At 49.4% G+C, this 26,165-nt stretch overlaps 1 protein-coding gene across 1 annotated transcript in view; it reads left to right on the top strand.

Annotated features, from left to right (window-relative positions):
• Nucleotides 1-26,165, top strand: part of LOC138491098 (probable cation-transporting ATPase 13A4) — a 1,104,196-nt gene that overhangs the window by 869,169 nt on the left and 208,862 nt on the right. Inside the window, exon 22 of the mRNA XM_069617413.1 lies at nt 15,525-15,567. Coding sequence (XP_069473514.1) covers nt 15,525-15,567 — 43 coding nt within the window. The remainder of the gene's footprint in view (nt 1-15,524; nt 15,568-26,165) is intronic.

Here is a 26,165-nt window from a genome sequence, read left to right on the forward strand (position 1 = left end):
TTACAAAGCACACACCAACCATTGCCCGCTGATGCCGAGTTTGGGGATTCCAACCCTCCTGTCCAGCCTGCCCCTACTCCACCTCCTGCTCCCACTCCTGTGTTACTCCCGACCTCTTTTCCTCTGGCTGCCCCAGAACGCTATCAAGGCGACCCACGTAAATACCGTACCTTCATCAATCAATGTAAACTTCACTTCTTATGTAGGCCTCAAGCCTTTCCTGACTCTGTTACCAAGGCCGCCTTCCTTCTATCCCATCTATCTGGCGTGGCAGCCACATGGGCAAATCCATTCTTGGAGATCATCCTGTTTTATACGATTTTGAACTTCTAGTGACCGAAATGGCGAAGGTGTTTGATACCCGTTATAGGGCACAATCATGAGATCTGGAACTCTTAGAATTACCACAGGGTAAACATTCCCTAATTGAGTACATCACTCGGTTTAACCAACTCGCTGCGGAGACATCCTGGCCAGAACAGAAAAAGGCCATTGTTTTTTACAGAGGGTTATGCAATACCATGAAAGATGCACTCGCCGTGGTTCCATCCCTTCCTTCTGTCTTTTCTGACCTGGTCGATCTCACCCTACAGCTAGACGCTCGTAGAACCGAGCGTAAAACAGAGACGTCCTTTTCTAACCTGCCTCCTCCAGGTTCGTCTGCAACTGGCGCTGAACCCATGCAAATCGGTGGCATTCGAAGTCCTATAACTCCCGCTGAGCGAGAACGCAGGAGAACCAGTAACGCCTGTTTTTACTGTGGTATAAGTGGGCATTATGTAAAAGAATGCCCCCGTCGACCTAAAAACAAGACTCCAGATTTTCCAAAGGCTCCCCCTTGAGAGCGAGGGTACCAGCGAGCCCATCATTGACCCCCACTGAACCCATGTTCGGTTCCATCAGGCCCATAGTGGTCCATGCATTGTTGAAACCCACTAGGGACATTGAGCATGATGTACGCATCGTGATTGACTCAGGGGCCACTGGCTGTTTTATAGACATCACACTAGCTCGTCATCTCAATCTGCCCCTGGTTCAGAAAGAACATCCTGAGCATGTACAAGCAGTTGACGGCACCTCCTTGTCTTCCGGCCCGATCAGATACCAGACTTCTCCTTTGGAAGTGGTGATTCAGAATACCCACAAAGAAATCATGTCTTTCGACCTTATCACCACACCCCAATTCGGCATTATACTCGGTATTCCCTGGTTAAGACAACATAATCCCTTGATCAATTGGGGAACTGGGCAGGTAACGTTTGAGTCAGACATATGCCAACACTTCTGCTTAACAGAACCTGCCTCGCTAACCTCTCCCTCCGCTATTCTTGGGGCCATGGCCTCTTCCCGACTGGAAGACGTAGAACCGTGCACCCCAGCACATACCATGGGAGCTGTGTTGACCAGCATTCCTGTTGAATATCATGACTACATACAAGTTTTTGACAAAGCTAAGGCGGAGGGTCTAACCCCGCATAGGCCTTACGATTGCCCCATTGATTTGATTCCTGGCGCACCTATACCAAAGGGCAGGATATATTCTTTATCTCCTTCTGAAGAAACGGCTTTGAAAGATTATATCCAACAAGCTTTACAGTTAAGCCATATCCCTCCTTCTTCTTCTCCCGCTGCCAGCCCTATCTTTTTTGTGCCCAAAAAGGAGGGTGACCTACGTCCATGCATAGACTATAGGCGCTTGAATGCCATCACTATAAAGAATAGGTATCCTATTCCGCTTATATCCACCCTGCTAGATAGGCTGACGCGTGCTTCTATTTTCACTAAGTTAGATCTAAGGGGGGCGTATAATTTAATCCGTATGCGCCAAGGAGATGAATGGAAGACAGCGTTTTGCTCCCGACAAGGGTTGTATGAATATACGGTAATGCCCTTCGGGTTATGCAACGCTCTGGCCACTTTTCAGCACTTCATTAACGAAGTCTTTTCTGACATCCTTGACATATATGTCGTGGTGTATCTTGATGACATACTGATATATTCATCCTCCCTGGAAGAACACGCCATGCATGTCAGAGAGGTCCTATCTCGCCTCCAAGACAACCCCTTATTTGCCAAACCAGAGAAGTGTTTGTTTCACTCAAAGGAGGTGGACTTTTTGGGATTTCATATTAGGCCCGGCGGTCTTTCCATGAATTCATCAAAAGTCAGAGCTGTTGTAGAATGGCCTGCCCCGACCACCATAAAACAACTCCAATCCTTCCTTGGTTTTGCTAATTTTTACTGGCGTTTTATCGCCGGTTTTTCTGCCATTGTTACCCCACTCACGACCTTAACCAGCCATCTTGTTCCGTTTTCTTGGACACCCGAACATCAGAAGGCGTTTGATACCCTCAAGTCTAGGTTTACCACAGCTCCGGTGTTACAACACCCAGACCCAGAACTCCCGTTTATCCTAGAAGCCGACGCCTCCTCTTTTGCATTAGGGGCAGTTCTTTCACAACCTTGTCCATCCACCGGCCACTTACATCCAGTCTCTTATCATTCCCGGAAGTTTACATCAGTCGAATCCCATTATACAGTGACCGAAAAGGAGTTGCTAGCCATAAAAGATGCCCTCCAGACATGGCGTCATCATATCCTCGGGGCAAAACATCAGACTGTGATATATACTGACCATAAGAACCTGCAAGACCTAGCCACATTAAAGTGCACAAACAGTAGACATGTGCGTTGGCATTTATTTTTTTCCGCTTTCGATTTCATCGTGAAACATAGGCCTGGCCTATCCCATGGTAAGGCGGATGCACTTTCTCGTTCCCCTGGGGGGGATTCTTTGCCTCTGTTTCCTGACGCAGTGTTAGAAAAAGGTCACGTCATCTGTGTATGCACGCCATCCCCTCCCATTCTTACCACTATCAAACACTGGGTCTCCCAACACCCTCATGCTTTGACAGAATGGGACATTATACTTCAGGAGGGGTTGCCATTTATTCAAGGTAAACTTTTCCTCCCCACTAGTGAGGTTCGCAATCAGGCACTCGCCTGGTCTCATGACGCTGCAATCAACGGTCACCCGGGGCAAAAGCATACCCTAGAGTTGCTACAGCGGTGGTGCTGGTGGCCTTCAATGAGAAGAGATGTTAAGAATTACGTTAACACTTGTTCGATCTGCGCCCAATGCAAACCGTCTAGAGGCCGACCTCTGGGATTGCTTCAGCCATTACCGGTCCCACCCAAACCTTGGCACACGATCTCTATGGACCTTATCACTGATCTTCCCCGCAGACGGGGTTACAACACAATCTGGGTGATCGTTGATTCCTATACAAAGATGGCCCGTTTTATACCTTGCACAGGAATACCTTCTGCCCCCACATTGGCCCGTCTGTTTTTCCAATCCGTTTTCTGTCTCTTTGGTCTCCCACAGGTTATTGTTTCAGATCAGGGTTCCCAGTTCACGTCCTGTTTCTGGCGGGCCCTTACTGGACTACTGGGTGTTGATTCTCGATTCTCCTCTGCCTACCATCCTGAAACTGACTGGCAAACTGAGAGGGTGAATCAGGCCCTGGAGCAGTATTTACGCTGTCTTACTCTCCAGTACCAGGATTCTTGGCTTGACCTACTCCATTTGGCTGAATTCGCATATAACAACTCATGGCACTCGTCTACTGGCTTTTCCCCCTTTTACTCTTTGTATGGCCAACATCCTCGTACCCTTCCCCTTCCTGATTTGCCCTCCACCACTCCTGCTGCCGATGCCTGCGCCAGCAATTTGGTCACAGTCCATGCCCAAACTCTTATCCATTTACGCGAGGCTCAGGTGGTAATGAAAGCCAAAGCGGACAGGAAGCGGGTAGCAGCCCCTGAGTATCGTGTGGGGGACCGGGTTTGGCTCTCGACTTGCCATTTGCACATTCCTGGATGTCGCAAATTTCTGCCGCGTTTTGTCGGCCCCTACAGAATTTCTAAGATCCTGAATCCTGTGGCTTTTCGCCTTTCCATTCCACCCGCTTGGCGGATCCACCCTGTGTTCCATGCCTCGCTCCTCAAACCCTGTCCTGCCCCTACCCGACTCAATGCCCCTCCTGCCTCTGTTTCTGTCTCCTCTCCCGATGAGTATGAGGTCAAGGCCATTTTGGGTTCTCGTCTCTTCAGGGGTCGTCTTCAGTATCTTGTGGACTGGGTGGGTTATGGCCCTGAGGACCGCTCTTGGATCCCTTCCCGTGATGTACACGCTCCGGTTCTGGTTGCCCGTTTTTATAGGGATAACCCTTCCAGCCCACGGGGTCGTGGGCCTTTGAGGGGGGAATCTGTTACGTTTCCCACGACATGCCCTGTTCCTGCCAGACAACCCACAGGCACACGCGCGAACCACATACGTACTAACCCCTCTACCACACTTCAAAACAAGGGTATCCCACGCACACATTCTGGCTTACGGAGGTTGCGGCCTCTCACCCATCATGCCAGGACATGGTCATTTGGATCAGGTGTTTACCGACCTTCGCATCGCTGGCGTCTACAATGGAAACATCTGCTGGCCTTCAACGTTCCACGTTGTCAACAAAGATCTACACGTCACGTGGTCCGGCCAAACGTCACGTGACGACAACATCTCACGTGACTGCATCACCAGCGTCAGGTGATCTGCCTTTAAAAGGCCTCCTGAAATCGAAAGCGTTGCTTCACAGCTGTTTACCTTCAGGACTTCACGAAGTGTGTTCGCATGCTTGAAACTCCTTTACTACGACCTCGGATACTGTCTGCCGGATTGCCTTGTCTACCGGATTGTTTTGTCTACTTCTTGTTTCTTACACGTTACCAGACCTCGGACTCTGTTTACTGGATTGTTCTGTCAACTCCTGGCATTTGTTAACCGACCTTGGTTTTTTGGAATTGGACTGTCTTACGGATTTCGTTTTTGGATTCAGTGACTTTGGCCATTGGCCTTCTGCTAGGCGTTTGCCTGACTACAGTACCACAAGCCACGTGCGTGCCGCCAACCAGGGTTTGGATACCACCCACATTTCACACTGAGAAACCCACCAAGCCCTCTGTCCCGGGTTTCACTGCCTCTTCCATCAGGGTGTCACCTTCCGTATTTCTAGGTAAGAGGTACTTTATCTCATTGCTGGGTATACTTTGTTACAATCGCACATTATCTGATAACCCCTCATTGCCTTACAGCGCTCAAGGGGTCCTTCTGGCAGTTCCCGCTTCCAGACCTGACGGCTCACAAACAAAAACCTGTGGCCTCAAAGACTGCACAGGCATTCTATACCAATTGTCTGTGTGGTACTTGGGGACGGAGGCATTATTAATCTGCACGACCATCAAGATCATAACAATTAAACAGCAAAAAAGCATCACTGAGACATGGAACATGCCCCCAGTAATTGGTCATTTTCCTTGTGGACACTGCACCTACTGCAATTCCACTAAAAAAGCACAGAGGTAGATTTGGGTCTTGATTCACCGTGGATACAAACTAAGCTCACCAACTGCAACACAAGTATGGTCATTTACACCATCTGGTGTCCTTGTAGAAAAATATACATTGGCAAAATGGACAGAAAGGTGAAATTGAGGATAGGGGAGCATAAGAGCTGCCTCAGAAATAGAACTGCCAATGCCCCACTGGTCGACCATTGGATCGAGTTTGGACACAAAGTCGAAGATTTACAATGGACAGTTATATACAAACTTACACCTAGCACCGACACCAATGGGGACAAGCGTCTACTTCTCCGTAAAGAACAAGAATTCATCTTCTTAACTAAAGTGCTATTACAGGTCTGAATGATAAAATTGACTAGCTCAACATTTGATCTCGAGTTGGTATGAAGGATCAGATTGGTGGATCATATTGGATTCCACTTTCTTTTTCCACTCCCTTTTTCTCCTTTTTTGGTATACTTATCCCCTGTGGCTAATATTCTTCTCTCCCTACTCGTGATGGCTGATGTTTCTTGCCTTGCTCCCCAGTGCTCCAGATGGTATCTATCCGGTTTCTGGCAGAAAGGTAGGGTCCGTTTTTTTTGGGCGGATTGCCCTCTGGTTCTAGTCGGGGACGTGCTGTGGGAGTTAACGTTGTGCCATGTGTGATTGGGGATGCCGAGCGCAGCTGGTGTACAGTTTGCTATGCTCTGTACTCATGGTACGTTATAGCATGATCACTGCTGTGGATGTAAACAAGCAGTGACATGGATGTCACGTGATACAGCACGTGACATTAGATACGCGAGAGGAACCCGTTTGAAAATTTCACCTGGTTACATTCAAGAATGTCACGTGACCGCACGCAAAACATAGGTGCACCAATCAGAATGCTTCACTCATTTCCACTGCCTGTATAAAGGACGGCGTATGGCGGCTAGATTTGCACTTCTAGCCACGCCCACGTCACATAACGGAAGACGGAATCGTACGGAGTGAAGCCTGACTGCAGCAAGGTAAAAACACGAATACGCAGCTAGTCGTATGTGTTTTTCGTGAATGAGTACCCACGAGATTTAGACTCACCTGCATATATCTCTCTCTTTTTTCTCCTGCCCCATGTGTTTTTCCTCCTGGTTCTCTGTTAGTGTCTACATTTGATAGACCCTGCATTAAGAAGCATGTGGTAGGAAGACTTGGATTCCGAGGCCTCTTGTTCCGTTTTTTCTCATCATTGGGATCCCCCAGGCCGAGACAACTCTACCCATTTACGGATGGAATTTTGTCTAAAAAGGTAATTGTCATGCGACCCGGAGTGAAGATGGATTACGTTAGTTTCCTTTTTTCTTCGCCTTATTGTCTTGGGTGATAGACCTATTGAGGTCTATTCATGTGTTGTGTGTTTCTATCCTACAGAAGAGAATTGAGGTGTGATGCCCTAGCACATTTTGGTTGAGAATATCCCGCAGCACAGGATCTCTACGCCTGGTGCGTGTTCCATTCGGCCAAACTGTCCACATGAGAGTGCAGTTGAGCCTCTCGGACTATCCTCTGGATGGTAAGCACCTGCCCCACACATTTGTAAAGTGATGTACTAGTAGGGGCACAGGAACAGAGTCATGTGTGTAGGAATAGTTACCCGGGGTGGCAACGGTAGTGATGGGCACCCATTGTACACTCGGATCTCGCTGTTGTACCAATGTCGGCTGGTGGTGTTGATTGGTGAACACTGTTCCTTTTAGCCAAATTGAGTTATTTTTGATAAAAATAGAAAAAAGCTCACAACTGGTAAATTATATACTGGTTAGTTTGGTAGGGCATGTGGACTATGTTCTAATTGCCCTTCTTGTTTCTCTTTTTCTATAGGTAACTAATCGTTTCAACAAGGGGTGTGGCTGTGGATATACACCCTATAGGAATACCAAAGTGGCCCATTGTTTTATTGCCATTATTTGTATTTCTTTATAGGCATTGATAGGATTGTATCACGAGAGAATCAATTAATGTGTGTGTTCTCGTGTTTTACTTAGTGCACAAATGACTGACATAGACATGACAGTTCCCTGACGAATTTCCTTTCATTTTTTGTTTATACCCCCTTTTTCCTTTTGTGTGGAGTGGTTGACAGAAAGAAACATGTTGGATAATAGTATGTTGAGAAGGGTGTGTATGAGATGTGTTGAATGAGAGAATGCTTTATATGTTTGAGAAAACCTGGTGTTACTTTGTTTCCATTTTTGCGTAATTGCACTTGCACGTGACACTTTATGTGCACAATACCTCAAACTTGCAGGAGAGCCATTTTGCTCTGTCCTGTACACCCTAGACTGACGGTTTTATCTATGTCATTGCACTGATGTTTTCCTTTTTCTTATCTAACACTGAAGAAATAGGAGGGTGAATTTGACAATTAGAAAACTATATTGGTCTCCCTCCCTGAACTATTCAATGTCAGTACAATCTTTTAAAATGTACTGCTATATGCTTCAGTGAGTGTATGATCTTTGTATAGATTTTTATGATTATTTGTTTTGTAGATTAATAAAATTGTATATTTTTCTAAAAATTGCCTATTGATTTATGGAATAAGGGCAGGCCTTCTTCCCTTAACCCTTTTTGTTGATCCGAGGTTACCTACGTCGAATTGAAACAAGATACCTGTTGGACCTGTATGTCTAGTTTTAAAGGTTGTTAACCTTTGTTTGAGGGTGGTCCAACACAGGCTTTTCTTCCCTCTTTTCCTCCTCAGTGTTATTGGTGGTGCAGCAGGGATTCAGGACCCTGCCTGACCACACCCAGACTTATTATTTCTCTTTTGGTCACTACAGTGGTCCTTACTCTCACAATGCAGTATTAACCCCAATGTCCGCATGGTCTTGCCTTCCTCAAGTCCAAGAGGACTCTCTCAGGGAAGGGTTTTTGGGTGCACATTTGCACCTCTCTTCCTGTGGTGGTGCAGATAATTACTGTGCGCGGCCGCGGGGCAGCACTACTGATCTTCTGGAGAAGCACATGTGTGGTGTGTAGGTTTCTTTGTAATTTAGAACATATCATAGGTCCATCCACCAGGATGCACAGAGGTGGAGAGCCTCAGAGACTCTTTAACCCCCCCACAGCTCCCTTTTCCCCAGCTCCTGATTACAGTTCTGTGTGGTGGCAGGTGCTCTCAGTTAAGATTACCCAGAATGCAATCAACTAACCCCGACCAGAGCCTTTAGTACCCCGGACAATGAATACTTTCTTGCAAGTGCAGCCATCTAAAGGATGTCTGCTTATAGCCTAGCACATGGGTCTTACTACTGTTTACTTGATTGGGCTTTATATGTGCTTGCCATCTTACTCACTGTGCCAGCTGCAGGGAAAGGACATTACTCTAATCCTATTGATTTACTTTGGAGATATGAGCATGCATGCAGACACATGGAGATTTCACACAGAGCTAATATCGTGTGTGTCCACAGATCTACATTGATTGATGTATAGTTCCGGGGGTTGGTGTAAAATACAATGTTATGCGGGGTTATTGTTTTTTAACGGGAACTCTTTTGCTCTCTTAAGTGTGGTCTACTGGATGCACAGCTCGGCGCCAGGCATGCTCTTGTAACACTTGGAGCTGCTAGACCGGCTACACCTGCATGGTCATCACATGGCCGGCTGTCTTTTGTCGCAGACACCGATCCACCACCTCACGGTCTAGGGGGGCCTTCCCGTCAGTGTTCATGCAGTTAGAAGTTTGAGCTCCTCCATGGACTGTGCAGGGTGCCCCCACCATTGTTTGTGCCAAGATCCCCACACGTTTGTGGGTTATCCAGTACAGCAGCTGCATGTGGGGAAGCCAAGGCGTGGTCCTGTCAGATACACATGTCTTCTGGCACCACATTTCCTGTGTTAAATAGATGGGAGCTTTACTGGCGAGGAAGGGCAGCTGGTACCGTGCCCTGCACACGAGAAGGTTGCGGGCTCTACTCATCTGGGTGTCCAGAGCACTGCTCTGGGAGGAAGACCTGTGCTGGTATCTGCCTACTCCTACCCCACGCACATTACAGGCCTGCCTACTCCTACCCCACGCACATTACAGGCCTTTTTCCAAACATATCACCAACATTAGGGAATATTTCTATTGCAAACTTGGACCAAACTGAGGGGGGTAGCAGGGCTTAACCAGATAGTGGGACGTACTTGTCGCACTTCAGCAGGGGGTTAAGTGCCGCAACACGGTTGAACAGACCGTCCTTCAGTCCCCATTTTGGGCTATGTTGATCCGACCTGGCTGACCTACAGAGCCGTGGCCGGACTGAATAGGACATAGATGCCAAACAGCGCCTGGGCTTCGCTGTTAACAAAGGACCTGCAACTACTAATGTAAAGCATTTCACTGTTAGCACCTGCATCCATATGCATACATTGTTGGGCAATTGACGGAGGCCTCTCATTCTCAAGGTAGTCCTTCAGTGGGTGCTTTCAGACTTAAAGGCGAGAGTTAACTGCTTGTAATATTGAAGCTGCACTAAAGAAGTTGGATGCCCCATACAAATAAGTTTGCACCCTTCCCCCACTGGTTCATAAGTTGGCGCCTCTCCTAACATTTGAAGGGTTAGCCCCTCCCTGAAATGTAGGTTTCGTTATGCCCATTCCTCCTGTTGTCATTGGCTCTCGCGGGCCATGCAAACGGAATCCCCTCAAGACCTGGGAGGCAGAACACTTGCCTTCTTCCATAGGGACGCATTATTCTCACCCTTCGTATTTGGAGTCTGATTTCAGATTTTAGCATTTCGCAATCAATTCCATACATTTCTATGCAGAAAAACTCAAAATCATCATTCCTATTCTTCAAAATAGAAACAATAAATTGCCAAAACTATTGTGGCTTTGACAATGCTTGTTTTGCTATTCTTTCAGGGCCTCCTGCAAAATGCTTGTTAGTTTAAGTCGGTGCACAGTGAGCTGCACTGCATCTGACAACACGGGGGAGACCACTAACAAACCTAGATTTAAAATGTGTGCTCCTAAGGTCTGAGGCCTGGAATGCAAGCCAGCTCTCACCGCAGAGTGCAAGGTCTGTGGGGTTCTGCTGGATATCGAGGGGACTATGCCTAAAGGGTGTTGCGTTTTAGGAATGCCGTTTCCAATGGAGACGAACGTCAGGAAGACAGAGGGGTCCTGCATCTCACATTGGGGAGTATTCTAAGAGGAACGTTGGTGCCTGGATCCCCTCCTCTTGCAGCAGCTGACGCCAAACCTGCAAACCCTGCTGCTTCCATCCTAGAAGGAGCCAGGCTCCCCAGAAAACCAACCCGGGCAGATGCTCCACTCGCAAGAGCCGAATAAGCAAAGCATTGTCCGTCAAAGACGACGAAAACAGGTCAATACGTGCAGAAAAGAGATTGATAGTCTACAGCCCACTGCATCACAAACACATTGGAGAAGTGCAGGGGCGATGCCAGAGGGATGTGAAGGGGACGCCCTCTAATGCGCACTCCTGATTGGCTGGAGTTGATGCTTTCCCTGCATTTGTGATTAGGGCTAATGGAATATTTGTGAGGATGCTGTTGCAGAATATTAAACCTCCTGAAGTGCAATTGGAAGAGCACAGGAATATTTTCCAGCTGAATTGTGAAGGAGCAGGTCTTTTCATCCAGCAATATTTAGCTGGGCCGTCAAGATGCAGTGCTATGTTACTCTGCTTTCATACCGCACCAATCCATACTGGAGCGGTCTTCACATGTTCAGCCTGGTCTGAATCGTGGGTGATTGTGCCCAAGGCCAGGGGTTTCCACACCGTAGTCTGCAGAGGAAAGCAAGAGGGAAAGGTTGCAGCGATGGGGGAAGGAGGGAACAGATAATCCAATTGGGGGATTTAAACAACAGTGGGGCAGGTTAGAGGAAGACGGGTGGGATCGCTCGGTTAGAGATCATGGTTGCTGAAATTATGCCCTTGAAATCTGAAGCGTCTGCAGGGAAAAGCAAAGGGGAGGAAAGGATGAGTGGGCTACGCTGGGTCTACTCTGCCCGGGCAATAGTGGATTATTGACCAGGCTTCGTGGCGATGATTCCCCGCATCTGGGCTCAACATCCAGACATGTGAGCGACAATCTCTTTAAGACACACAACTATTTTTCAGAACGAAAACTGTCCCTCGTAAGGAGTATTGCCTGAGGGAGTTTCCACTAGTTGAGACCTTTAAACACTTCGGAAGTGCCTTTTCTATATGACCAATTATAGGAGATCAGTTTGGTGGGATTGTATTTTAAGTACCCTAGTCCCCTCCTGAACCTATGTTGATGAACAGCCTGGCGCCTATGGACTCCTTAACGTTAAGCACTTGGAACGAAGTGCAGTGACTTTGTAGAAGCAATTCTAGAATTCTTAAACCTACACCAGCTTGCAAACTTCCTTTCCAAGCAAGGGGTGCAAAAGTACATTTACAAATTAAGAATCCCCTGTCCAGTTTTAGGGAGCATAAATCCGATTTAGATAGTGTTCCTTGTGATGCTCACAAGCAGTATAGAAAATGATGTCCGACTCTATTTTGAGGCTGCAGGATTGGTCAGCAAACTTTTCCCAGCATTGGGTGTAATGTGAGGCCTGATTTACAAGCAGCTTAAATCCAAAATGATGGACCAAACGAATGGCTGCATACAATGGTGGTCTGAACATGTTGCACGCCCTCTTTTATTTTTTTAAGTGTAATTAAAAAAAAAGAATTTCAGAAAAAGAATGCCACCTTCAGCCAGATGTGGCATAACAGCTGTGCAGCCCAGTATGGTATCGCTGGGCGTAAGATCCTGGAGATGCTCTTGGGGGGTTGGTGGGAATGTATGGTATCACGGGGCGTAAGATCCTGGAGATGCTCTTGGGGGGGGGGGGGGTTGGTGGGAATGTATGGTATCGCTGGGTGTAAGATCCTGGAGATGCTCTTGGGGGGTTGGTGGGAATGTATGGTATCGCTGGGCGTAAGATCCTGGGAGATGCTCTTGGGGGGTTGGTGGGAATGTATGGTATCGCGGGGCGTAAGATCCTGGAGATGCTCTTGGGGGGTTGGTGGGAATGTATGGTTTCGCTGGGCGTAAGGTCGTGGAGATGCTCTTGGGGGGTTGGTGGGAATGTATCGTATCGCTGGGCGTAAGATCCTGGAGATGCTCTTGGGGGGTTGGTGGGAATGTATGGTATCGCTGGGCGTAAGATCCTGGAGATGCTCTTTGGGGGGGGGTTGGTGGGAATGTATGGTATCACTGGGCGTAAGATCCTGGAGATGCTCTTGGGGGGTTGGTGGGAATGTATGGTATCACTGGGCATAAGATCCTGGAGATGCTCTTGGGAGGTTGGTGGGAATGTATGGTATCGCTGGGCGTAAGATCCTGGAGATGCTCTTGGGGGGGTTGGTGGGAATGTATGGTATCGCAGGGCGTAAGATCCTAGAGATGCTCTTGGGGGGTTGGTGGGAATGTATGGTTTTGCTGGGCGTAAGATCCTGGAGATGCTCTTGGGGGGTTGGTGGGAATGTATGGTATCGCTGGGCGAAAGATCCTGGAGATGCTCTTGGGGGGTTGGTGGGAATGTATGGTATCGCTGGGCGTAAGATCCTGGAGATGCTCTTGGGAGGGTGGTGGGAATGTATGGTATCGCTGGGCGTAAGATCCTGGGGATGCTCTTGGGGGGTTGGTGGGAATGTATGGTATCGTGGGGCGTAATATCCTGGAGATGCTCTTGGGGGGTTGGTGGGAATGTAAGGTATCACTGGGCGTAAGATCCTGGAGATGCTCTTGGGAGGTTGGTGGGAATGTATGGTATCGCTCGGCGTAAGATCCTGGAGATGCTCTTGGGGGGTTGGTGGGAATGTATGGTATCGCGGGGCGTAAGATCCTGGAGATGCTCTTTGGGGGAGGGTTGGTGGGAATGTATGGTATCGCGGGGCATGAGATCCTGGAGATGCTCTTGGGGGGTTGGTGGGAATGTATGGTATCGCTGGGCGTAAGATCCTGGAGATGCTCTTTGGGGGGGGTTAGTGAGAATGTATGGTATCGCGGGGCGTAAGATCCTGGAGATGCTCTTGGGGGGGTTGGTGGGAATGTATGGTATCGCTGGGCGTAAGATCCTGAAGATGCTCTTGGGGGGTTGGTGGGAATGTATGGTATTGCGGGGCGTAAGATCCTGGAGATGCTTTTGGGGGGTTGGTGGGAATGAAGATATTGCACATTTCTACAAATCATCTTAGAATTGTGTGTGTTCAGAGGGAAGTATCTGAGATCTTTCAAGGGGGCACCAGCAGAGCTGGAGATGTCTTCTGCGAGGGCAAATGGTAATGTACGAATGTAGTGATGCTTTGACATGTGGTAGGAGTAGGGTTCCATAGAGAGGCACAAAGGCTGTTCAGATGAAATCAAGGGCTTAAGAACTCCATAGAGAGGAACACCGACTGTGCAGATGAAATCAGGGGCTTAAGAACTCCATAGAGGGGGGCAAAGGCTTTGCAGATGAAATGAAGGGCTTAGGAACTCCATAAAGAGGCACACAGGTTGTACAGATTCAAAGGGCTTGAGGACTCCATAGAGAGGCACAAAGGCTGTGCAGATGAAATCAAGGGCTTTGAGGACTCCATCCAGAGGGGAAAAGGCTCTGCAGGTGAAATCAAGATGTTTGAGGACTCCATGCAGAGGCGTAAATGCTGTGCAGATGAAAGCAAGGGCTTTGAGGACTCCATAGTGAGGCAAAAAGGCTCTGCAGATGAAACCAAGGGCTTGAGGACTGCATAGAACGGCACAAAGACTGTGCAGATGAAATCAAGGGGTTTCAAGACTCCATACAGAGGGGCAAAGGCTGTGCAGATAACCTCAAGAGTTTTGAGGACTCAATAAGAGGGGCAGAAGCTGTGAAGATGAATTCAGGGGTTTTGTGGACTCCATAGAGATGGGCAGGGGCTGTGCAGATGAAATCAAGGGCTTTAAGGACTCCATAAAGAGGCACAAAGGCTGTGAAGATGAAATCAAGGGCTTGAGAACTCGGTAGAGAGGGGCAAAGGCTGTACAGATGAAATCAAGGGCTTGATGACTCCATAGAGGGGCGTAAAGGCTGTGCAGATGAAATCAAGGTCTTGAGTTCTCCATAGAGTGGGGCAGAGTTTGTGCTGGTTAAATCAAGGGCGTGAGGACTCCCTAGAGATGGGTAGAGGCTGTGCAAATGAAATCAAGGACTTGAGGACTCCATAGAGAGGGGCAGAAGCTGTGCAGATGAAATGAGGGACTTGAGGACTCCATAGAGAAACATAAACGCTGTGCAGAGGAAATGAAGGGCCTGAGGACTCCATAGAGAGGTGTAAAGGCTGTACAGCTGAAATCAGGGGCTTTGGGGACTCCATAAAGAGGCACAAATGTTGTGCAGATGAAATAAAGGGCCCGAGGACTCCATAGAGAGGCATAAAGGCTGTGCAGATGAAATCAAGAGCGTTGAGGACTCCATAGAGAAGGCAGAGGCTGTGCAGATGAAATCAAGGGCTTGATGACTCTATAGAGGGGCGTAAAGGCTGTGCAGAGGAAAAATGGGCTTGAGGACTCCATAGAGAGGCACACATGTTGTGCAGATGAAATCAAGGACTTTGAGGACTCTGTAAAGAGGCGCACAGGTTGTGAAGATGAAATCAAGGGCCTGAGGACTCCATAGAGAGGCATAAAGGCTGTTCAGATGACACCAAGCACTTTGAGGACGCCATAGAGAGGGGCAGAGGCTGTTCAGATGAAATCAAGGGGTTGAGGACTCCATAGAGAGAGAGGCACACAGGTTGTGCAGATGAAAACAAGGGCTTTGAGGTCTTCATAGAGAGGGGCAGAGGCCGTGCAGATGAAATCTGCACTGGACTGGGGTTAAACTTCGTTAGAAATGACCATTACACTGAATGACATTCTGTGAAATGGAAATGATTTAACAATGGCTGTTGTGTAGAAATCCCAATAAAGTAATTAATGAGAACGTGTCTACTTTACACTGTATATCAAACTCATGCGTAAGGCATTGCGTGTGCAAGTGCTTGAGGCCACACATGATTTCTGTGACTTAAATATTAAAGATGGAGTCTGTAAGTTCAGCCATTTTTTCAATGTTCATAAGCAGTGTTTTTCTCGCTTCTTTTGTAGTTACTATGTCGGGATGTGTGGAGATGGAGCCAACGATTGTGGGGTATGTACACAAATCTCATCCTTTGACTTGTCTAGGATTCTGTCTTTCTATAAATTCCAATCTCAATGCACACGTCTGGTGCAGTCAGAGGAAGATGGAAGTCCTGCTTACCACCGAAACCTGTATGGTTTGATTTCAGTGGTATTGCGGCTCGCGCAACAGGAAAAGAAGCAACGCGCAGGGGTAAAAAACGGTATATACCCGTTGGGACTGTGAAATCGAGAAGCAAGGAGAGTGCTATATTCCTACGTTGCCGTGAAGCACGAAGAGCCCTATATCCCTAGGTTGCTGAGAAGCAAGGAGGGCGCTATGTGCCTAGGTTGCCGAGAAGCAAGGAGAGCGCTATATGCCTAGGTTGCTGAAAAGCAAGGAGAGCACTATATCCCTAGGTTGCCCGAAAAACAAGGAGAGGACTATATTCTTAGGTTGCCCGAAAAACAAGGAGAGCCCTATATCCCTAGGTTGCCGTGAAGCAAGGAGGGCACTATATCCTTAGGTTGCCGAGAAGCAAGGAGAGCGCTTTATCCCTAGGGTGCCGAGAAGAAAGGAGGGCACTATATCCCTAGGGTGCCGAGAAGCAAGGAGGATGCTACATCCTTAGGTTGTCAAGAAGCAAGGAGGGAAGCAAGGAGAGTGCTCTATCCCTAGGTTGCAGAGAAGAAAGGAGAGCGCTTCATCCCTAGGTTGCAGAAAAGAAAGGAGAGCGCTTCATCCCTAGGTTGCAGAGAAGCAAGGAGGGTGCTATATTCCTAGGTTGCCAAGAAGCAAGGAGAGCACTATATCCTTAGGTTGCCGAGAAGCAAGGAGAGCGCTAGATACCTAGGGTGCCGAGAAGCAAGGAGTGCGCTATATCCCTAGGTTGCCGAGAAGCAAGGAGAGCGCTATATCCCTATGTTGCCAAGATGCACGGAGCGAAGCTTGGAGAGCCCTATATCCCTAGGTTGCTGTGAAGATTTTCCCATCCTGGGCTGAGCAGGTGACTGCAGGCTGCTGACCAGGTAACTAGACCGCCGTGGGCCTTGTTTTGTAAATTTGCTGCTCCTGCCATTGTTTGTCCCTCGGTTGTGCTCCCCCTGCCCCCTTCCGTGAATTTTCTGTGTGTTGCTCCCTCCCTCCAGCCTCCCGTCCCTCCCACTGCATCCTGATTGGCCGCTTCTCTTCCTGGCCCACCTAGGCTGCCTTGCAGTCACCGCACTCGCCATTTCCCATCCTGGGCTGAGCAGGTGACTGCAGGCTGCTGACCAGGTAACTAGACCCTCCGTGGGCCTTGTATTGTAAATTTGCTGCTCCTGCCTTTGTTTGTCCCTCAGTTGTTCGCCCCATGCCCCCTCTCCCCTTCTGTGAATCTCTGTGTGCTGGCTCCCTCCCTCCCGCCTCCCAGCCCATCCACTGCATCCTGATTGGCACGCCCTCCCCCTCTTCATTACAGGCGCTGCCAGGGCAGCCCCTGCCCGGCAGCCCCACGGCTAAGGGCCCCTAAGGCAAAGGGCGGCTCCCACTGTTGCGGCTCCTGTTGTGTCTGCAGGTGTCCGCAGGGGTCGCCAATTGCCAGTCAGTCTTCCAGGTTAGTCCCACGAGCTTCCTTGCCACCTTCAGACCCTATTCTCGGTTGTGCTGTATTCCCCATGTTGTAATAATATACACTGTATCTGTTTTAAAAAAATTGCAATGTGAAGAACCAGGCCTTTTCTCCCCTATTTAGGATTCTCAAACTTAGGTGTGTCTTCTCACCTGTCTCAAACCTGCGCACTTTTTTAACTCTTTATCCTGAGTCTTGTCGTCTGTCCTATTGCGCAACTTGCTTGCCTCTAGCTGTCTTGTCCGCCTACTCTAGTGTCCTTCGCTAGTGTCTTCCCCTCTCCCTTCAACCCCCCCCCCCCCGCCTCCTCTCCCACCTTTTTCTGTGGTGCTCTCTGTCTATTATTTTTTCTAACTGCTTCTCTAGTGGCTATCCTGCTCTCCACACTAAATAAGGTAGGAAGATGTTTAAAAAGGACATCCTGGTCTCCAACCCAGGCCTCCCTATCGCTGACACCTACACCAGTGCCTCCTCCAAGGAAACTCTCACCCACATCCTCTTTGTCGTGCGTTCGCCAGACCTATGGACCCTTCATATGGTCTCTGTGCTCCCTCCTTTCTCCTTCTCTCTCATTAATGGTGACACCCGTTGGGATGTCCTCTTGGCATCCTTCCATTCCTCTAAGCTCCTCATTAATGTTTACTCCAATGGGACCATCCTGGTCCAAGGCCCCCAGGCCAACCTTCACCCCTTTGATAGATGCTTCCTGTGCCTCATCAACTTCCTTTCTTCTCCTGCTGTCCCCCCTCCCCTTTCCTTGACTACCTCGACTCCCCTTCTGCTCCCTCCTTGGCTTCCTTGCCTCCCCCTTCCCTCTCTGCCCCCTCTCGGGCTCCATCTACACCTCTGCAGGGCGTACCTCTGATCTGTACCCCTCCCCGGAAGTCCTTCAAGGATGGCAACCTTCTCCACATTGCCACTCTAAACTCTCTCTCTGCTGTCAAACACTCCTCTGACATCTGCCGCCTTCTTAAAGAACTTGACCTTGATGTCCTTGGTCTCACCGAGATATGGTTCACGGCCAGCTCTGTCACGAGCTTTGATACGCTCCTACCTGATGGCTACAAGATCCTCTCCGCTCCCAGGGACAACCGGTCTGGTGAGGGTGTAGCCTTGGTCTTCCCTGATTGGAGTCCTGCCTCTGTCATTCCTATGCAGGCCTACTCCTCTTTTGAATGCTTCGTCTGCAGGCCCTCTCTCTCTCTCTCTCCCCCAGCCATTCCCTTACTGTGGCTACTATCTATCGGCCACCTGGTCAGATTTAATACTTCCTCTCGGAGTGGGCGGACCTCTCCTCCTCACTCCTGGCCTCTACTACTCAACTCCTCCTTCTTGGAGACTTCAACATCCACCTGGATGCCTCCTGTCCTCCCTCTGGACTCTTTTGCGACCTCTGCAACTCTCGCACTCACTATTCTCCCCTCTGGCCCGACTCATTCTGCAGGGCACACTTTTGATGTTCTGATCTCTGCAGACCTTCCCCTCTCTGTCCCTCTCACCAGTCCTTTCTCCTGGAGTGATCAGTTTCTCCTCTCCTCCCACCTCACCCTCCCTACTCCTCAGGCCAAGCCACCTCCATCACTGCTACCCACCTTCTCGGTCATCCGACCCATGAAGCGTGTGTCAGCTGAGGCTTTCGCCGCCACCTTCTCACCCCCTCCAGCCCCCCTGGCTGACTCTCACCCCGACACAGCCCTCTCCACGCTCCACTGTGCTATATCTGATACCCTTGATATCCTTGCCCTGTCATGAGAATCCGCCTGAAGCCCAAAGCCAAGTGCAACTCCTGGTACGACTCTGACCTCGTCACCCTAAAACGCAAGTGCAGTGTGGCCGAGAGGAAATGGCGTGCTTCATGTACATCCTCTGACAAACTGGCCTGCCGCCTGCTTCAAAGGCAATACCGGCTCTCCGTCCTCACCAAGAAGAGAGCTCATATTCAAGCCTGCGTCTCTGCGGCATCTAACAACTCGGCTGAACTCTTTAAAATCTGCAAGGAACTGGCCAATCCTGCTGCAGTCTCTAACTCTCCTGTCCCCTCCCAGGCCCTCTGTACGGCACTGACTTCTCACTTCATCTCTAAAACTCAGGACATCCTGTCCTCTCTCTCCTTCTATCCCCTGCCTCCCCCCACTTCCTGCTCTTCCTCTGGTCTTTCTGCAGCCACCTCTCTTCCCACCTTCTCTGCCTTTCCCCTGTTCCCCGCAGATGAGGTTTCTAGACAAGTCCGATCTATGAAAGTCTCCTCAAAACAGGTTCACCCCGGTTCCTCAAACTATAAAGGACAACATTGACTCCCTGGCTCCTGCCCTAGCTGATTTCTGCAATCACTCCTTCACCACTGGAGTCTTCCCATCCCCCATGAAGCACTCCCTTGTGCACCCCTTTCTGAAGAAACCCTCTGCCGACCCCACCTGCCCGGCTAACTATCACCCAATCTCCATCACTCCCTTCCTGGGCAAGCTCCTTGAGAAACTGTCCATCTCCCAGCTAAATCTCCACACTGAATCTGTTGGTTGTATTCATGACCATCGGTCTGGCTTCAGAGCTGCCGGAAGCACAGAAACTTCTCTCCTGAACATCCGTGAAGACCTGCTCTCCAACCTGGACTCTAACACCCCTTGTGTCCTCATCCTGCTTGATCTCTCTTCTGCCTTACCATGCCATCCTGCTCAACCGTCTCCGTGATAATATGGGTATCAATGGTCAGGCTCTGGCGTGGCTTACTTCTTTCCTCTACGACTGACCTTCCCAAGTCCAACTGGGATCCTTCTTCTCTGACATCTTTTTCTCTACCTGTGGTGTCCCTCAGGGGTCTAACCTCTCTCCCTGTCTGTTCACCCAAACCTGGCACTCCTTGCCCACCGCATTGCCGCTCTCTGGCCCAACTTTCAGTGCTATGGGGATGACATGCAGCTCATCCTCAGGCTACCCTTGGCCTCCTCCTCTCCTTCCCTCATCTCAGACTGTCTGTCTGCCATCCAGGAGTGGTGTGCCACCAATGACATCTGCCTTAATGCCAGTAAGACTGAGATTCTCCTCATCGAAACACCTGCTCCCTCCTTTCCTGTAGCTCTCTGGCCGGCCTCTCTTGGCCCTCATCCTACTCCCACCTGCAAGGCTAAAAACCTAGGGGTCATCTCCGACTCCACACTCTCCTTCTCGCCTCACATCTCTAACGTCTCTAAGAAGTTGCACTACCAGCTGCACCTCCTCAGAGGTATCCTTCCTTTCATCTCCTTCCCCCAGAAGCTCACTGTCTCCAGAGCTCTGGTTCTCTCTAGGCTGGACTATTGCAACAGCATCTTTCTAAATATGCCTGCTTCTACTCTCCTCCCTCTGCAACTTATCCAGAACAGGACTGCAAGACGTGTCCTTGGCTTCAAGCCCAGGGATTGTATCTCTCCAGGAATGAAATCTCTGCACTGGCTCCCAGTGGCTGTGAGGATTAAGTTCAAAACCCTCTGCATCGTCCACAAGGCCTTCTGGGGCCCAGGGCCTCAATACCTTCAACTCTCTCTCCTTAAATAACTTCCTTCTTGAGCTCTTCACTCATCTGCCTCCAACTCCCTCAGGGTCAGCCGCTTCTCCAAGCAACGAGTTGGGGGTAGATCTCTTTCCTCAACCGAGGCCTCCCTCTGGAACAGCCTCCCTGCCTCCCTGAAACTTGAGGAGAACCATCTCCGGTTCCGGAAGCACCTCAAGACTTTCCTCTTTGTTTCTGCCTTCTCTCTACCTCTCCCCTGCTGAATTCCTGGCTGACACCTGATACTGCACTGGTTACCAGGTCCCCTCCCCCACCAGTCGCACTCCTGCACTGCCTTCCTGGCAACCCCTGCACTTGGGGACTGTTTCTGTATCCGTACAGTCCCACTACCAGCACTTGACACCTGTTGTCTGCACTTACCCTTGCACTTGCCACCTGCTGGCCGTACCTTTACCTATTGTTATTTATTCTTATCCCATGTACTGCACTTTCCTCTCCCCCTCCCCCCGCACTTCTCCTCCCTCCCCTTCCCATGCACATGCGCAATCTGAATGACACCTGGCCTAGTAGGATCGTTGTCTGTCTTCCCTCTGTTCCCCCTTCCTTGCCTCATTGCGCCTTGAAACACTTGTGTATAGGCGCGTTATAAATGCCATATCACATCATATCATATCATAGGTTGCAGTGAAGCACGGAGGGCTCTATATCCGTAAGTTGCTGAGAAGCAAGGAGGGCGCTATATCCCTCAGTTCCCGAGCAGCAAGGAGGGGGCTATAGCCCTACGTTGCCGAGAAGCAAGGAGGGCACTATATTCCCTAGGTTGCAGAGAAGCAAGTGGGAAGCAAGGAGAGCTCTATACCCCTAGGTTGCCAAGAAGCAAGGAAGGAAGCAAGGAGAGACCTATAGCCTTAGGTTGCCGAGAAGCAATGAGAGCGCTTTATCCCTAGGGTGCCGAGAAGCAAGGAAGGCGCTATATCCCTAGGTTGCCAAGAAGCAAGAAGGGAAGCAAGGAGAGTGCTATATCCCATGGTTGCTGAGAAGCAAGGGCAGTGCAATATGCCTATGTTGCCGAGAAGCACGGAGGGCGCTATATACCTAGGTTGCCGAGAAGCAAGGAAGCAAGAAGAGTGCTATATGCCTAGGTTGCCGAGAAGCATGGGTGCTATATCCATAGTTTGCTGAAAAGCAAGGATAGCACTATATTCCTAGGTTGCCGTAAAGCACGGAGAGCCCTATATCCCTAGGTTGCAGAGAAGCAAGGAGGGCGCTATATGCCTACGTTGCCGAGAAGCAAGGCGAGCGCTATATCCCTAGGTTGCTGAAAAGCAAGGAGAGCACTATATCACTAGGTTGCCCGAAAAACAAGGAGAACACTATATTCTTAGGTTGCAGAGAAGCAAGGAGAGCCCTCTATCCCTAGGTTTCCGTGAAGCGAGGAGGGCACTATATCACTAGGTTTCCAAGAAGCAAGGAGTGCGCAATATCCCTCGGTTGCAGAGAAGCAAGGAGGGAAGCAAGGAGTGTGCTATATCCCTAGGTTACCGGGAAGCAAGGAGAGCACTATATCCTTAGGTTGCCGGGAAGCAAGTCGAACGCTTTATCCCATGGGTGCCGAGAAGCAAGGAGAGCGCTATATCCCTAGGTTGCCGAGAAGCAAGAAAAGCACCATATCCCTAGGTTGCAGAGAAGCAAGGAGAGCGCTATATACCTAGCTTGCCAAGAAGCAAGGAGAGTATTATATCTCTAGGTTACTGAGAAGCAAGGAGAGTACTATATCCCTAGGTTGCCGAGAAGCAAGGAAGGAAGCAAGGAGAGCACTATATTCCTAGGTTGCTGAAAAGCAAGGAGAGTGCTATGTCCCTAGGTTGCAGAGAAGCAAGGTGAGTGCTATATGCCTAGATTGCCGAGAAGCAAGGAAGGCACTATATCCCTTGGTTGCAGAGAAGCAAGGAGGGTGCTTTATGCCTAGGTTGCCGAGAAGCAAGGCGGTAATCGGGGAGAGCGCTATATCACTTGATTGCTGAAAAGCAAGGAGGATGCTATATGCCTCAGTTGCCAAGAAGCAAAGAGGGCGCTATATCTCTAGGTTGCCGAGAAGCAAGGAGGATGCTAAATTCCCTAGGTTTCCGAGAAGCAAGTAGGGAAGCAAGGAGAGCGCTATATCCCTAGGTTGCCGGAAAAACAAGGAGAGCACCATATTCTTAGGTTGCCGAGAAGCAAGGAGAGTGCTTTATCCCTAGGTTGCCGAGAAGCAAGGAGAGCACTATATTCTTAGGTTGCCGAGAAGCAAGGAGTGTGCTATATACCTAGGTTGCTGAGAAGCAAGGAGGGTGCTGTATACCTAGTTTGCCGAGAAGCAAGGAGAGTGCTATATGCCCTGGTTGCCGAGAAGCAAGGAGAGCACTACATCCTTAGGTTGCCGAGAAGCAAGGAGAGCGCTATATTCTTAGGTTGCCAAGAAGCAAGGAGGGAAACACAGAGAGCGATATATCCCTAGGTTGCCTGAAGAACAAGGAAAGCCCTATATTATTAGGTTGCTGAGAATCAAGGAGAGCCCTATATTCCTAGGTTGCCGAGAGGCAAGGAGTGCGCTATATCCCTAGGTTGCTTAGAAGCAAGGAGGGCGCTATATCTCTAGGTTGCCGAGAAGCAAGGAGGGCACTATATCCCTTGGTTGCCAAGAAGCAAGGAGGGAAGCAATGAGTGCGCTATATCCCTAGGTTGCCGGGAAGCAAGGATGGCACTATATTTCTAGGTTGCCGAGAAGCAAGGAGAGCGCTATATCTCTAGGTTACCGAGAAGCAAGGAGTGCGCTATATATCTATGTTGCTGAGAAGCAAGGAGAGTGCTATATGCCCTGGTTGCCGAGAAGCAAGGAGAGCACTATATCCTTAGGTTGCAGAGAAGGAAGGAGAGCGCTATATTCCTAGGTTGCCGAGAAGTAAGGAGGGAATCAAGGAGAGCAATTTATCCCTAGGTTGCTGAAAAGCAAGGAGAGCACTATATTTCTAGGTTGCCGTGAAGAACAGAGAGCCCTATATCCCTTGGTTTCCGAGAAGCAAGGAGGGCGCTATATGCCTAGGTTTCCGGGAAGCACGGAGAGCCCTATATCCCTAGGTTGCAGAGAAGCAAGGAGGGCACAATATGCCTACGTTGCCAAGAAGCAAGGCGAGCGCTATATTCCTAGGTTGCTGAAAAGCAAGGAGAGCACTATATCCCTAGGTTGCCCGAAAAACAAGGAGAACACTATATTCTTAGGTTGCAGAGAAGCAAGGAGAGCCTTCTATCCCTAGGTTTCCGTGAAGAAAGGAGGGCACTATATCCCTAGGTTTCCAAGAAGCAAGGAGGGCGCCATATCCCTCGGTTGCAGAGAAGCAAGGAGGGAAGCAAGGAGTGTGCTATATCCCTAGGTTACCGGGAAGCAAGGAGAGCACTATATCCTTAGGTTGCCGAGAAGCAAGTCGAACGCTTTATCCCATGGGTGCCGAGAAGCAAGGAGGGCGCTATATCCCTAGGTTGCCGAGAAGCAAGAAAAGCACCATATCCCTAGGTTGCAGAGAAGCAATGAGAGCGCTATATACCTAGCTTGCCAAGAAGCAAGGAGTGTATTATATCTCTAGGTTACTGAGAAGCAAGGAGAGTACTATATCCCTAGGTTGCCGAGAAGCAAGGAAGGAAGCAAGGTGAGCAATATATTCCTAGGTTGCTGAAAAGCAAGGAGAGTGCTATATCCCTAGGTTGCAGAGAAGCAAGGTGAGTGCTATATGCCTAGATTGCCGAGAAGCAAGGAAGGCACTATATCCCTTGGTTGCAGAGAAGCAAGGAGGGTGCTTTATGCCTAGGTTGCCGAGAAGCAAGGCGGGAATCGGGGAGAGCGCTATATCACTTGATTGCTAAAAAGCAAGGAGGATGCTATATGCCTCAGTTGCCAAGAAGCAAAGAGGGCGCTATATCTCTAGGTTGCCGAGAAGCAAGGAGGATGCTAAATTCCCTAGGTTTCCGAGAAGCAAGTAGGGAAGCAAGGAGAGCGCTATATCCCTAGGTTGCCGGAAAAACAAGGAGAGCACCATATTCTTAGGTTGCCGAGAAGCAAGGAGTGTGCTATATACCTAGGTTGCTGAGAAGCAAGGAGGGTGCTGTATACCTAGTTTGCCGAGAAGCAAGGAGAGTGCTATATGCCCTGGTTGCCGAGAAGCAAGGAGAGCACTACATCCTTAGGTTGCCGAGAAGCAAGAAGAGCGCTATATTCTTAGGTTGCCGAGAAGCAAGGAGGGAAACACAGAGAGCGATATATCCCTAGGTTGCCTGAAGAACAAGGAAAGCCCTATATTATTAGGTTGCTGAGAATCAAGGAGAGCCCTACATTCCTAGGTTGCCGAGAGGCAAGGAGTGCGCTATATCCCTAGGTTGCTTAGAAGCAAGGAGGGCGCTATATCTCTAGGTTGCCGAGAAGCAAGGAGGGCACTATATCCCTTGGTTGCCTAGAAGCAAGGAGGGAAGCAATGAGTGCGCTATATCCCTAGGTTGCCGGGAAGCAAGGATGGCACTATATTTCTAGGTTGCCGAGAAGCAAGGAGAGCGCTATATCTCTAGGTTACCGAGAAGCAAGGAGTGCGCTATATATCTAGGTTGCTGAGAAGCAAGGAGAGTGCTATATGCCCTGGTTGCCGAGAAGCAAGGAGAGCACTATATCCTTAGGTTGCAGAGAAGGAAGGAGAGCGCTATATTCCTAGGTTGCCGAGAAGTAAGGAGGGAATCAAGGAGAGCAATTTATCCCTGGGTTGCTGAAAAGCAAGGAGAGCACTATATTTCTAGGTTGCCGTGAAGAACAGAGAGCACTATATCCCTTGGTTTCCGAGAAGCAAGGAGGGCGCTATATGCCTAGGTTTCCGGGAAGCACAGAGAGCCCTATATCCCTAGGTTGCAGAGAAGCAAGGAGGGCACAATATGCCTACGTTGCCGAGAAGCAAGGCGAGCGCTATATCCCTAGGTTGCTGAAAAGCAAGGAGAGCACTATATCCCTAGGTTGCCCGAAAAACAAGGAGAACACTATATTCTTAGGTTGCAGAGAAGCAAGGAGAGCCTTCTATCCCTAGGTTTCCGTGAAGCAAGGAGGGCACTATATCCCTAGGTTTCCAAGAAGCAAGGAGGGCGCCATATCCCTCGGTTGCAGAGAAGCAAGGAGGGAAGCAAGGAGTGTGCTATATCCCTAGGTTACCGGGAAGCAAGGAGAGCACTATATCCTTAGGTTGCCGAGAAGCAAGTCGAACGCTTTATCCCATGGGTGCCGAGAAGCAAGGAGGGCGCTATATCCCTATGTTGCCGTGAAGCAAGAAAAGCACCATATCCCTAGGTTGCAGAGAAGCAAGGAGAGCGCTATATACCTAGCTTGCCAAGAAGCAAGGAGAGTATTATATGTCTAGGTTACTGAGAAGCAAGGAGAGCACTATATTCCTAGGTTGCTGAAAAGCAAGGAGAGTGCTATATCCCTAGGTTGCAGAGAAGCAAGGTGAGTGCTATATGCCTAGATTG

Source organism: Ambystoma mexicanum, chromosome 10, assembly GCF_040938575.1.
Source record: "Ambystoma mexicanum isolate Mex_15411 chromosome 10, UKY_AmexF1_1, whole genome shotgun sequence".
Lineage (NCBI taxonomy): Eukaryota > Metazoa > Chordata > Amphibia > Caudata > Ambystomatidae > Ambystoma > Ambystoma mexicanum.